We start from the raw sequence: 15075 nt of genomic DNA, 5'->3' as shown, positions 1-15075 counted from the left end.
GAACTATCCCGCGAAAACCCCTAACCTAAGACACTGCTGGCTGGCTCACAGAACAAAGCACTGAGCAAACACCAGGAGAGCTGGCTGGCTGCAGACCGGCCCATCCCCCGCTGGAGACAGGGAGGCGGGGGCGGGGGGTGGGGGGCGCGGGGTGTGCGGGGGGGGGGCAGCCAGAGCAGGAAAGAGGCAATCTCGGCCCCAAAGACGGCATCCTCTACCAAACTGTGAGCAGGCTCCAGTTGCTAACCAAGTCTTCCTGCGACCCTGGATGGCTGACATCCGCCAGGAGGGTCACAGAGATCGGCTCCCCAGAGGAGACACAGGGCACGCCTGAGACAGCGCTCCCACTGGAAGCCCTCCCACTGCCACCCAGGAAACCGAGGGGCTGGGATGGGGGAGGCGATAAGACGCACCCCCACCTGGGGAGAGTGCACTCGCCAAGCACCTGGTCACCTGAGCTGCTCGGACCTGGGAAGGGCACAAAACGCAGGCCCAACCGAGTCTGCACCTTTGTGAAGTATCTGAGAACCTGAACAGCTTAGACCTGGGAAGTGCATGCAACTCAGGGCCCACTTTAGACAGTTCCCCTGCAGAGCAACATGGAGCCTGAGCAGTGTAGACTGGGAATTCACACAGGCCGTGAGCAGGGGCAAACCCAGTGTAGCCGAGACACTGTGAGCACTCCCGGCAAGTTTGGAGTGTTCCTCCCTCCCCACAGCACTACAGTGAGCCTAAATAAGTGTCCACCACCGCCCCCTTGTGTCAGGGCAGAAATTAGACACTAAGAGACCAACAAACAAGCCAAAATAAAGAGGGAAGTGACAGGTGCAACAGATTAAAACCCTGTCGTTAGCACCGACTACTTTGGAAGGGGCCTGTAGATCTTGAGACCTACAAGCTGGAACAAGGAACTATCTGAAACTGAACTGACCCCAAACTGCCTGCAACAGCTCCAGAGAAATTCCTAAATATCTATCATTTTTTAAAAATTTTAAGTCCTCTATTACTCCTTTAATTTTCATTTTTATAACCTACTATTATCTCGCAAAAAAGACCCTATTTTTAAAGCAATATTCATATATATATTATAATTTTTGTGATTTTTTTTAATATTGTATTTTTGAGAGTCTAACCTCTACCCTAGATTTTTAATCTTTGCTTTTTGGTATTTGTTATCAATTTTGTACCTTTAAGAATCCAATCTTCAGTACCCATTTTTCCTTAGGAGTGTGATTACTGGCTTGATTGCCCTCTTCCCCTTTTGACTCTCCTTTTTCTCCCGTAGGTCACCTCTATCTCCTCCCTCCCCCTTCGCTTCTCTACTTAACTCTGCGAATCTCTCTGGGTGTTCCAGGCTGTGGAGAACACTTAGGGGACTGACTGCTGGTTAGATTGGTCTCTCCCCTTTTGACTACCCCTCTTCTCCTGGTCACCTCTATCTCCTTCCTCCCTTTTCTCCTCTCTGAGGGTTCCAGACTGTGGAGAGCACACAGGCAATTGATCACTGGCTAGACTGCTCTCTCCTCTTTGACTGCCCCTGTTCTCCTCCTGGTCACCTCTATCTCCCTCCTCCCTCTTCTCTTCTCCATGTAACTCCGTGTACCTCTCTGGGTGTCCCTCACTGTGGAGAAACTTTTCATCATTAACGTAGATGTTTTATCATCTGTGCTGTATGGATGGAGAAGTCTTGAGGCTACTGTAAGAATAAGACTGAAAGCCAGAGGCAGGAGGCTTAAATCCAAAACTTGAGAACTCCTGACTCGAGGGAACATTAATCGACAACAGCTCATCTAAAAGCCTCCATACCTATACTGAAGCCAAGCTCCACCCAAGGGCAAACAAGTTCCAGAGCAAGACATACCACACTAATTCTCCAGCAACACAGGAACACACCCCTGAGCATTAAAATACAAGCTGCCCAAAGCCATGCCAAACCCATAGACACCTCAAAAACTCACTACTGGACACTTCACTGCACGCCAGAGAGAAGAGATCCAGCTCCACCCACCAGTACACAGATGCAAGCTCCCCTAATCAGGAAACTTTGACAAGCCACTCATTCAACCCCACCCACAGGGAGCAAGCTCCGCAATAAAGAGGAACCACAACTTGCAGCCTACAGAAAGGCCACCCCAAACACAGCAATCTAAACAAAATGAAAAGGCAGAGAAACACTCAGCAGGTAAAGGAACATGATAAATGCCCACCACACCAAACAAAAGAGGAGGAGATAGGGAGTCTACCTGAAAAAGAATTCAGAATAGTGAGAGTAAAGATGATCCAAAATCTTGAAAACAAAATGGAGTTACAGATAAATAGACTAGAGACAAGGACTGAGAATATGCAAGAAAAGTTTAACAAGGACCTAGAAGAAATAAAAAAGAGAGTCAATCAATAATGAATAATGCAGTAACTGAGATCAAAAGCACTCTGGAGGGAACCAACAGTAGAATAACTGAGGCAGAAGACAGGATAAGTGAGGTGGAAGATAGAACGGTGGAAATAAATGAAACAGAGAGGAAAAAAGAAAAAGGAATTAAAATAAATGAGGACAACCTCAGAGGCCTCTGGGACAATGTTAAATGCAACATAGGAGCCCCAGAAGAAGAAGACAAAAAGAAAGGCCATGAGAAAATACTTGAGGCGATAACAGTTGAAAAATTCCCTAAAATGGGGAAGGAAATAGCCACCCAAGTTCAAGAAACCCAGAGAGTTCCAAGAAACCCAGAGAGTTCCAAACAGAATAAACCCAAGGTGAAACACCCCAAGACACATATTAATCAAATCAATGAAGATCAAACACAAAAAGCAAATATTAAAAGCAGCAAGAGAAAAGCAACAAATAACACACAAGGGGATTCCCATAAGGATAACAGCTGATCTTTCGATAGAAACTCTTCAGGCCAGGAGGGAATGGCAGGACATTCTTAAAGGGATGAAAGAGAGAAACCTACAGCCCAGGTGACTGTCCCCAGCAAGGAGCTCATTCAAAGGTGGAGAAATCAAAAGCTTCACAGACAAGCAAAGGCTGAGAGAATTCAGCACCACCAAACCAGCTCTTCAACAAATGCTAAAGGATCTTCTCTAGACAGGAAACACAGAAAGGGTGTATAAACTCAAACCCAAAACAACAAAGTAAATGGCAACGTGATCATACTTACCAATAATTACCTTAAATGTAAATGGGTCGAATGGCCCAATCAAAAGACAGACTGGCTGAATGGATACAAAAACAAGACCCGAAATACGCTGTCTACAAGAGACCCACCTAGAAACAAAGGACACTCACAGACTGAAAGTGAAGGGCTGGAAAAAGATATTTAACATGAATGGAGACCAAAAGAAAGCAGGAGTAGCAATACTCATATCAGATAAAATAGACTTTGAAATAAAGGCCGTGAAAAGAGACAAAGACGGACACTACATAATGATCAAAGGGTCAATCCAAGAAGATATAACAATTATATACACACCCAACATAGGAGTACCACAATATGTAAGGCAAATGCTAACAAGTTGAAAGGGGAAATTAAGAATAACACAATAATAGTGGAGACTTTAATACCCCACTCACACCTGTGGATAGATCAACTAAACAGAAAATTAGCAAGGAAACACAAACTTTAAATGATACAATGGACCAGTTAGACCTAGTTGATATCTATAGGACATTTCACCCCAAAACAATGAATTTCACCTTTTTCTCAAGTGCACACAGAACATTCTCCAGGATAGATCACATCCTGGGCAATAAATCTAGCTTTGGTAAATTCAAAAAAATTTAAATCATTTCAAGCATCTTCTTTGATCACAGTGCAGTAAGATTAGATGCCAACTACCGGAAAAAACTCTTAAAAATACAAACATATAGAGGCTAAACAACATGCTTCTGAATAACCAACAAATCACAGAAGAAATAAAAAAAGAAACCAAAATATGCATAGAAATGAAAATGAAAACACAACAACCCAAAACCTATGAGATTCAGTAAAAGCAGTGCTAAAGGGAAGATTCATAGCAATACAAGCTTACCTCAAGAAACAAGAGAAAAATAAAATAAAAAACCTAACTCTACACCTAAAGCAACTAGAAAAAGAAGAAACGAAGAACCCCAGGGTTAGTAGAAGGAAAGAAATCATAAAAATTAGGGCAGAAATAAATGAAAAAGAAACAAAGGAGACTATAGCAAAAATCCGCAAAACTAAAAGCTGGTTCTTTGAGAAGATAAATAAAATAGACAAACCATTAGCCAGACTCATCAAGAAAAAAAGGGAGAAGAATCAACAAAATTAGAAATGAAAATGGAGAGATCACAACAGACAACACAGAAATACAAAGGATCGTAAGAGACTACTATCAGCAACTATATGCCAATAAAATGGACAACGTGGACGAAATGGACAAATTCTTGGAAAAGCATAACTTTCCAAAACTGAACCAGGAAGAAATAGAAAATCTTAACAGACCCATCACAAGCACGGAAATTGAAACTGTAATCAGAAATCTTCCAACGAACAAAAGCCCAGGAGCAGATGGCTTCACAGGTTAATTCTACCAAAAATTTAGAGAAGAGCTAACACCTATCCTACTCAAACTCTTCCAGAAAATTGCAGAGGAAGGTCAACTGCCAAACTCATTCTATGAGGTCACCTAATCTACCACCCTAATACCAAAACCAGACAGATGCCACACACAAAAAAGAAAACTACAGGCCAGTATCACTGATGAACACAGATGCAAAAATCCTTAAAAAATTCTAGCAAACAGAATCCAACAACACATTAAAAAGATCACACATCATGGCCAAGTGGGCTTCATCCCCGGGATGCAAGGTGCATACACACAATGGAGTATTACTCAGCCATTAAAAAGAGTGCATTTGAATCAGTTCTGATGAGGTGGATGAAACTGGAGCCGATTATACAGAGTGAAGTAAGCCAGAAAGGAAAACACCAATACAGTATATTAATGCACATATATGGAATTTAGAAAGATGGCAACAATGACTCTATATGTGAGACAGCAAAAGAGACACAGATGTAAAGAACAGAGTTTTGGACTCTGTGGGAGAAGGCGAGGGTGGGATGATTTGAGAGAATAGCACTGAAACATGTGTATTGAAATAGCATTGAAACATATGTGAAATAGATCTCCAGTTCAGGTGTGATGCATGAGACGGCGCTCAGGGCCAGTGCACTGGGATGACCTTGAGGGATGGGATGGGGAGGGAGGTAGGAGGGAGGGTCAGGATGGGGGACACATGCATACCCAAGGCTGATTCATGTCAGTGTATGACAAAAACCACTACAACATTTTAAATTAGCCTCCAATTAAAATAAATTTAAAAAAAAGATCGTCATACAATGTGAAGTCCGAAAAAGACAAATGTATAATACCGCTTATATTGTGGAATCTAGGGGAAAAAAAATGGTACAAATGAACTTATTTGCAAAGCCAAAATAAAGTCACAGATGTAAAAATACAAACTTATCTTTACCAAGGGAGGAAGAGGTGGGATGAATTGGGAGATTGGGGTCGACATATACACACTACTCTGTATAAAATAGATAACTAATGAGAATGAACTGTATAGCTCATGGAACTCTACTCAATTCTATGTGGTGACCTAAAATAGGAAGGAATCCAAAAAAAGAGACAAAATATATGTATATGTGTATATAGCTGACTCACTTTGCTTACAGCAGAAACTAATACAACATGGTAAAGCAACTATACTCCGATAAAAAAATTTTTTTAAAGCCCAGGAGCTGGAATTAGTATATTTTTCTATTGTGCTAACTCAGTCTTTTTGAGCCATTTCTCCAATAAGCTCCCAAAATAAGAGGAAATGAACCTCCAGGACCTTCCACGCTTGTCTTGATCGGCCACTGGCCCTTGGGAACCTGCAGCGGGTTAGGTGAAGGTGAGACTTTCAACATCATGAAAACTAGAATATTAGGGGAAGGACATTTGAAACTGCTGGTCCATGTTGGTAAAAAGAGAAGAAAAAAAAGTTGCTCGTTTGCCCTGGACCTCAGTGCACTTCTGGGGTCAGCCATGTTCACACCTGATCAGCTGAGAGGCGTCCACTCCACAGGGGGATGATCCAGCTCATCTTCCTTTCCGGCCCAGGAGTTGCTACTTTCCAGTGGCGCAGACAGTGGGCAGGGGAGGGTGACCGTAAAATATCTGGGACAAAGTGGTCAAGCGTATCTGCGTAGATCTGAACAAAATGAAACATCCACCCATTCACCTGTTGAGATCACAGCAGGTGCAAAAGCCCTTGAGGAGCTCAGGTCGACAGGGGGGCCAGTCACTCTTGAGCAAGCTGCCAATAGGGGAAGACAGGCCAGGTGGCCCTGTGGAAGTCCTCACTGAGGACTCTAGGATAGTGGACCAACGATACAGGTCTTTGCAGTGAAGACTCACTTCCATGATTCCTCTCTAGGCATCTCAAGCTTTATGGCGGTTCCATTACAGCTACGGTGGACTTGAGTACAGCCCACTGGTCTGCAGCAGAGGTAATGGCTCCACCTGCAATGCAGGAGACTGGGTTCAATTCCTGGGTCAGGAAGATCCCCTGGAGAAGGAAATGGCACCCCACTCCAGTACTCTTGCCTGGAAAATCCCATGGACAGAGGAGCCTGGGAGGCTACAGTCCATGGGGTCGCCTGTGACTTAGCGACTAAACAACAGCGAGAGGTAATGGCCACACGTGTTGGCTTTTCCCACATATGTTTGTCTCAACACTGTTCTCTAGGTGTGGTTATTTCATATAACTATGCATATAATGTAAATATTGAATCTGAAAACTGTTATGTTTCCAAGGGGAGGTCATCCAATATATGGGATCTCTTTACGAGTCCAGTCCTGGGGGGCCCAAAGACCTGACCATTAAAGCTGGGTCATAAGTGACAGTCCATGAGCTGATATACAGATATTGTTCACTGATTCCTGGGAGAGCGGGGATGGGCAATGCCCTGACTACAAAGTCCCCTGTGAAATTCAGCTCATCACATGGGACACCCACTGCTGCAGGCCACCAGCCGTCTGCCTTCACTGAAAGGCTCTGGCATTAAAGAGGGCCTGCTCACCTGGAAGCAGGGTGGGCTCCTTCACTGATTGTCGTCAGCTGGCTTTCATGAGACTAGCACTCCATGAGGGAAGATACCTGTTGGCGAAGTCAAAGGCTTAGGGACTGGGCTTAACTGCAAGATCCGTAGTGTTTATACAACAGAACTTCCTAGAGCTCATCCCACCTATGGAATTTAGTTCAGACTTGCAGGATGTCAGGTTGGAGGCTGTTTTGACCAGAGGTTAGTCACGTTCACAGTTGCTTCTCAGTGGCAGGAGGAAGTTCTCAAATTCAAAAGCTCAACCACACACTTTAAAAAAAAAGGTAGCTGTGAGGTGATGGATGTGTTAACCTGACTGTGGCAATCATTTCACAAAGCAGACATACGTCAAATCACTGCGCTATCTCCTTTAAATATGTAACATTTTATTTGTCTATTATACTTATTTTTGGGCCAAAATTTCTTCAACCTCTATGCTCTTCTGGTTTGTCTATTATAGTTTTTATTAAAACACCACCAGCAGCTCAGAGGGCCAGGAGAGCCAAAGGCCATCATGGTAAAAGGCCTCCATCAGCTGCGCAATGAGTTACAGGCACCCGTTACTGGTCTGAAGGAGGTGCAAGGATAGAGCGCCTAAAGGGCTTCCAAGATTATTGGGTATTGGGGCCCTCATTCAAATGTGGCCACAGGTCTGACATCTGGAGGTGGAGGTTACAGGAATATTCCCAGGTTTGGGATGTACTGTCTCTATGCAATATGCAAAGGGGCCAGTGGAGCTGGGATTTTTGCCATAATTTGTGGTCACACCAAGTTTCTTGTTAACTGATTGTGACACGTCTCTTTGTGATGCAGCTCCCAAGATGGCTACTTGGAAGGCAGCTGAGGGGAGTGTGGGTCACTAAGCAAAAGCAGTTTGGCCTGTGAAGCTGTCATAGAGACGCTTGCATGCCCACCAACAGTTCACATGGTAACAAGCTGTGTCCAAGCCACTGATGCTGTCTCACTGGAGAATTCAGGGCCTTAAGCATACTGTGTGCTACGCCAGGTGGAAGCAAACTGGTTTCTTCCATCCCTGGCCGCCACCCCGCCCCCATTTAAAACATAAACTGTTCGCCATACCCTAGACTGCAGGCCAAGAGCCAGGTATGAGGGGAGTGGCACTGCGCCACGTTGGAAGCCTCGAGAGTGGTGGAAATGAACGAGGCCACCTTCTTACCTAGGCACCCAGAGTCCACAGTAAAGTTCCCGGCCTCCATCGGCCTGACAGAGGGCGTGCAGCTCCCCAGGAAGCGTGGGAACTCCGTGTTGACCCTGGCCACCCTCAAAAGACCGTGTGCCCTTTCTTCTCCCAGGAAGAAGGTGCTGTCTCGAATGTTATGCTCGGCGAACTTTACGGGGAAAAGCCTATCCTGGAGCCTGCATCTGACCCTCAGAGGAGCCACCAACAGTGGATCAAATGAGTGGGTCCCGCGAGCAGGTTCTTATGAAAGAGAGGCAAGCACCGTCAGAGCAAAGCCAACCAAACCCCCCACAAAACTGCAGCCGGTACTCCGTAAGTTCAGGAGCACGCGGGGCTTCCCCTGGGTGGGGTGAATCCGGAGAGCCGATCCATACCTGAATCTTGTCCGCGCCCGACCCATGGCTTTGGTTCACCGGGTCTGAGGGGAGTCAGCTCGCACTGAGTAGGTCCTCACGCGCAGGACTCGCGGACTCAGTCCAGGTTCCCGCGTTGCTTCCCACGTGCAAGCTCACCACTCCTCTGGTCCGCTCTGTCCGCCCCTTTTAACCCTGTCAATCACCTGTCTTGGCTATTGTAAAATAGATTCATCTGTATAGCAGTTTTCCTGGGTTGCCTTTTTCCTGGCATTCCGTGGCCTCCTTCCTTACCCAGGAATTTTACTTGGAAGGTGACTCACTTCTTGTTCAAACGACTCGCTCGTTTGAGAATCTTGGCGGCTTTCTGCCCACCCACTTCTTGCGGGGGCTGTGGGGGGTTGCCCGTGGCCTTTCATCGCTCCCTCCAGGCTATTTTCTTTCCTTGGAAGAGTCAGATGCTCCGAGCTCCAACCACTGGGCTCAGCAACCTTCACTACTGTCTTCCAAGGTGGCCCCTGAGTAAGGCAGTTAGTTGGCGCAGCGGCGGCCTATTTTTGACTTGTACTCACAGACCCAGATGGACTACCTACCTGGGCAGTGAAGCCAGTAGGAGGCTGCCGAATGGACCACCCTGTGTGATCGTTTGCAGGGTCCCATGGGAGACACTGTATAAAATCTGCCTCAGGACAGTCTGGGCTTCCCTGGTGGCTCAGACGGTAAAGAATCCGCCTGCAATGCGGGAGACCTGGGTTTCATGCCTGGGTTGGGAAGATCCCCCGGAGAAGGGCATGGCAACCAACTCCAGTATTCTTGCCTGAAGAATCCCATGGACAGAGGAGGCTGCCGTGGACAGAGGAGCCTGGCGGCCTACTATCCACGGGGTCGCAAGGAGTCGATATTACTGAGCGGCTAAACACAGGACAGTGTGTCTCAGGTAAGGAGGACAAATGTATCCACCGACTGCTGTGTCCAATTAGCCAGCATCACCCTACGGGCAGGAACTCTCCCGTAACTGCGGGCTGCACACCCATGGCAGGGTCCACAGGAAAGCTCTGGAGTGGCAGTCAAAAGCTGTCCGTGAAGCCTGCGGCCCAGCTCTGTGCTTGCGCTGGAGTGAAACTGGTCACAGCCTTTGCGCGGCAGACACGCGGTTCTTGGCTGGATTAAGAGAGGGCGCGAATAAGGGCTGAGAGGATGCTAAGTGTTGCCTGAAAGAAGGTGGGGGCGGGGGGTGGTGTGTCTGTTACAGCAACATAGTGAAAGGATGACCTACGGCATGGAGTCCTTTTCGTTTAATTATAAAGAATTGCCATACTCATCTGCACTTTTTAGGCAATACATCGAGCGAAACTAGAATTAGGCGGTAAGAAAAGCAAAGGTGTGGTGAATGGAGATTTCGAAAGAAAGGAGAACCAGGAGCGGGGATGGGGTGGGAAGCGTGTAGTTACAGTTAAATGTGGTCAGAAGCCAGTGATCAGCGCGTGAGCATCACGAACTAGGGAATTATGATGCGTCTGAGTGCCTGAGGTTCCAATAAAACCTGCAAGTTGTGCTTCTGATCCCGAACCCTGGATTCGGATGTCTCGGCTCTCCGGGCCGGCGGCGGCGCTCCCCACGGCCACCAGAAGGCGGCGCTGCGGGCGCGGGGAGCCGAGCAGCCTCAGGCGGGGCCGGGTGCTTCTTCGCAGAAGGAAGCCGAGCCCGCGGGGAGCAGTGGCGGCGCCCAGAGGCGCGGCTCGGGCGGGGGACCCGGCTCCCGGGGGAGGGCTCCGCCCGAGCGGGCGCAGGAAGCAACTGACTTCCTGCGCCCCCGCCCCTCCCCGGCCTGCCCGAGAACCGCCACTAGGAGTCGGGGGTGCTCTGCAAACCAGCTGCAGCCAGCCCACACAAGTTTTGTTTGGCCTAAAAATCCAGACTTCTACTTCTCTCAGTCACGTGGGGCTCCTGGCGACCCCGGTGGCGCTTGCGGCCGCCCCTCCACGTGCATCCCCGGCCCGGCGTTTCTTTTTCCTTTTTTGAGTTTCGACCAGATCAATAGCTGTCTGGCTATTGACTATTTAATCCCTCTTCAGAACTGAATCTGGCGCAACACTTCATACTAGCGTTTCCTTTTTTGCGCAACTCTATATAGAGTTAATCGTGTTCTCTTTTTCTTGGCAGTGAATCCCCAAGAAGCTACCAGTTGCCTCAAGTCTCCTTACAAGGTCCAGAGGCACCAGGTGTGGTCACCGCGGCCTCCTGAGGAAGTTTCTCCCGGTGTTTGGCCCTCTCCAACCTGGACTGGTCGCCCTGTCCATTTGTCTGGTGTCTAGTGGGCAGCCTGGCAGCTCCCTTCAGCTCAAGGAGTGCCTTTTTTTTTTTTTTTTTTAAAGCAGAGAAGTCCCCCTTGTCAGTCTAAACTACACATGAAATCCCATTATGTAAAACTGGAAATATGGCATCCATATAAATTATTCACTTACATTTATAACACTGACTTCTAATGCAGTCAGTCTATAAGAGGAGTGACCTTAACTACATGCCGTTTGGAGTAAGGCGCTAAATGGGGCTGTAGCCTCTTCTGCTCATTCATCTACCTGTTTTTGGTGGCTGGAGGTGGAGGAAGCCTGGCTCATCCAAGATATCCTGGAAGGTTCTCAGAAGTTCACCTCGCATTCCTGGTGCCTCCCTGGACCAGGCAAGGTGCAAGGCCAGCCTTCTCCTAGGGCTGTGTGAGGCGGGGTTCCCACTGTCAGTGTTTGCCATCAATAACAGAGTGTGCATCTTAAGATGTTAATATGTATTTTGCACATAACATCAACATCCGGGGACTTCGTTGATGGTCCAGTGGTAAACATTCGGCCTTGCAATGTAGGGGACCAGGGTTCAATCCCTCCTTGAGGAACTAAGATCCCACATGCCTCGGGCAACTAAGCCTGTGTTCTGCAGCTACTGAGCCTTGATGCCGCAACTAGACAGATCGAGTGCGCAAGGAAAAGATCCGAGGGCCTCAACTAAGATCTGAATCAGCCAATTAATGAGTTAATTTAAAAAACAGGATAACTTCTTTTAAAAATTTAAAATAAAAATTCACCTCTGTGAGCCCCTGTTCACTGCTACAGTCCAGAAACTGCCCTACAGTGGGGAAGAAGTGGGACCCAAAGGCCTGCCGTATCTCCATGGCAACAGAAGGTAGCAACCCAGGCTACGAACGAGGCCTGGGAGGTGGTGGCACAGGTCTGGGCCAGCTTTGGGTCACCCGAGCATCCTGACTGAAGGCCCAGGCTAAGGACGGAGACTTTAAGTCCAGGCCGAGCCTCCAGGTCCAGGGTGAGGACCTGGACTCAAACCCCATCTCCAGCCCTGACCTCATGTGCCCTCGGCTTTTTCCTGGGGTCTCCACCCGGCCTTTGGGACAGGTGGGCTTCCTCATGGGGCCCCTGGAGGAAGGGCCAGTTCTGTGGCCGCACCTGGGAGCCTCACTGAGCAGAAGTCTTTCCTTGTGGATGGTGAGAAACGTCTGTGCAGAGGCCTACCCCATGGAGGGCACCACCCCACCCTCCAGGTCCCTCCCCAGGGCTCTGCCGCCTGTTCGTGGGAGACCATGTGGGCCGACCCACTTTGGCTTCACCTCCCAGGGTCCCTGGTGTCAACACCCTCTCCTGGGCCTGCAGTGGTCATGATGAGTGAAAACTGGCTCTCGGTCCTTGGGGCAGGTCCCTGCAGGTCCCATGCCCCCTGTAGTGGAAGCGCGGAGTCCTAACCATCCTCCCACCATGGGTTCAAATGTCCCTCCTCCCATATCTCCGCTTGGTCCTGCCGGGCTGGGACTGCTTGGTGGGTCACCTCCCTGTGCTGGGAGCTGGGGTGGTGGGGACAGAGTTTGGCTTACTCGTGGGCACTGCCCCTGAGATGACAGACCTGTATTCTCTAGACCTGCAAGGCTTAGCTGTTAGAACATGGTGCTGGCCTCTGCTGGGCTGAACTGTGTCTCTCTTTCTCCATTTCCCAAGAAGCTTGTCAGTTACTTAGGAGCCTTAGACAGAGGGTCCTGCGTTGCTTTAAGAGAAGAAAAACTTGGTGAAATATACGTAACAGAAAAGTTAACCATTTAAACAATTTTTTAGGCGTTAATTACATTCAGATTAATGTGCAGCCGTCACCACCATCTCCAGAATGTATTTTTTGTTCTTTTGGTGGCATGTGAGTTCTTAGTTCCCCAACCAGGAATCAAACTTGCAGCCCCTGCAGTGGAAGCAAAGAGCCTACCCATTGGACTGCCAAGGAAGACCCAACCAGAGCAGAATATTTTCACCTTCCCAAACAGAAGCTGTGCCTACCCATTAAATACTCCCCATTCCGCCCTCCAGACTCTGGAGGCAACCAATCGCCATTTTACTTTCTGTCTCTGTGAATTTTGCCTACTCTAGGCACCTCTTGTAACTAAAATCATACAGTATTTGTCCTTTAGTGTCTGGCTTGCTTCACTTAATATGATGTTGTCAAGGTTCATCCATGGTGTACCATGTGTCAGAATTTCCCGCTTTTTTAAGGCTGCCCAAGTTGCTTTTGAGTCTTATGTGAATTACGCTGGTTTCCACCCTTAATGTACTTTGAAAACACACAAGTCTGAGGCCAGGATAATATGCATTCTTTCCTCTTCTCCCCTCTGGTGGGCACATGAACCTAGTGGGTCCTCAGGTAGCACGTGCTTCACTCTGGTTTTACAGCCTTCTTCTAATTTAGTAAGAACTCCTGCAATTGGCCAAGTTAACATTTTATTTAAAAACACATACACAATGGGAACAACAGGAAAGGGCCCGTGACACCTCCTAGTTGGTGACTGGTTGACCGCACGGTGCTACCACGAGGCTTCACTTTTAAGGAAGAGGGTACCTTCAAGACCAGATTTCCAAGCGAGATAAATTAGATGGCTGTGTTTTCAGAAGAGACTTTAAGGCAGTGCTCCTCCCGAGGGCTGGAGAGAGGGACAGGCTTCACAGGAGTATTCAGAACCCCCTCCCTCCATCAGCTTAAGTGGGGGGTGGGGGGTGGGGGGCATCAGTCCCTGAGGCAGTTCTAAAGCTGGAGGAAGAGATCAGATTTTCCTGGCGGCTGCTTTTCTTTCCCAGACAGGGAGGAATACTCTCTGATGAAGTGTGTAAGGCTGCAGAGAGAGGCTGGACCTGCTTGGAAGCCGGAAGAAGAGTCCTTCCCGCGCCTACCAGCCGGGGGATCCGGTGCGAGTCCCGAGACCCCGGTTTCTTCTGGGGTCGCCAGCTCATGACCCTCCATCCACGGGGTCACACGTCCTGCAGGACCTCCCACAGGGCTGGGGGGCCCTGGGGGCGTCAGGCTGCGTCTGGGGGAAGGGAAGGGCAGGGTTGAGGGGGCCAGGCCCGCAGGGCTGCCCCAGGGCTGCGCATGCGCTGCGTTCCTCGGCCCACACCAAGGCTGTGGGAATTACTTTATGCTTTTTCAGTCCATTTGTAAAAACGAAATAAGAGATTCCCCTCCCAGCTCCTCCCCACCCCAGGCTTCTTTCTCAGAGGTACTTTAACTCCTTCGGCTATTTATTTCAGGTCTTCCTCCATAAGTTTAACATATTTATATCAACGTTGATTGGTGTATCATTTTTAGACACTACCTATTAACTTTTTCACATTCTTTTTTTCATCATTCATTCTTAAACAGCCTCACAGGGATATAATTAACTACCACACAGTTCACTCATTTAAAGTGTGCAATTCCGTGGTTTTCACTATATTCACAGAATTGTATAACCATCCACACAATCTTAGAACAGTCATCGTGTCCAAAAGAAGCCTGAAACGCATATGCAGTCACTCCTGTACCCCTGCCCCCAGCCCTAAGCAACCGGTACTCCGCTCTCTGTCTCTGTGGATTTGTCTATTCTGGACATTTTCCCTAAAGGGAGTCCTACTACTGTGGTCCTTGGTGACTGGCTCTGTTCACCCAGCCTTCTGTCAGCTTTCTGCCAGTGAGAGTTTTAGAAGGAGACTGAAGCTCTACTGTGGCAAGCACTCTGTAAGGTGCTTTGATATTTTTAATGTATGTTTTAAAAACAAATAAAAGAATAATGAGCAAAGAGTACTGATTCAAAGAAAGAAGTAGAGTATAGCTAGTTCAACTTTCAGCAATCCTATTTCTAGGAATTTATTCTAAAGGTGAAAAAAAATTAGGTTATGTGTCTGGGGGTATATTTACAAGGGTGTTCATTTGTTCATTACAGCACTGTTGAGTAGGAGAGAATTTTTAATTAAAAAATATATATATATACATATAATGTGCCCAAATAGGAGACAAGTTCAGTAAACTACGATGCTGACACGCAGAGGAGCCAGGGCAATGCCACCGAGCGATGACGGATGCCCGAGCAGGACACTTAATAATGTGGAGAAAG

General features: G+C 47.8%; 1 protein-coding gene across 6 annotated transcripts in view; it reads right to left on the bottom strand.

Moving 5' to 3' along the window:
- The window catches only part of CMTM7 (CKLF like MARVEL transmembrane domain containing 7), a 120895-nt gene that overhangs the window by 60473 nt on the left and 45347 nt on the right, over positions 1-15075 (bottom strand). For 2 of the 6 annotated variants that reach the window (XM_069561321.1, XM_069561322.1), the window contains one exon: positions 13413-14013. The exons of the other annotated variants lie outside the window; for them this stretch is intronic. In XM_069561321.1, coding sequence (XP_069417422.1) covers positions 14003-14013 — 11 coding nt within the window. In that variant the 3' untranslated portion in view covers positions 13413-14002. Of the gene's footprint in view, positions 1-13412; positions 14014-15075 lie in introns of those variants that run through there. 6 annotated transcript variants of the gene reach the window in all.

Source organism: Ovis canadensis, chromosome 19 (genome assembly GCF_042477335.2).
Source record: "Ovis canadensis isolate MfBH-ARS-UI-01 breed Bighorn chromosome 19, ARS-UI_OviCan_v2, whole genome shotgun sequence".
Lineage (NCBI taxonomy): Eukaryota > Metazoa > Chordata > Mammalia > Artiodactyla > Bovidae > Ovis > Ovis canadensis.
The sequence above is the reverse complement of the archived record's forward strand: the minus strand, read 5'-3'. Positions and strand labels throughout refer to the sequence as shown.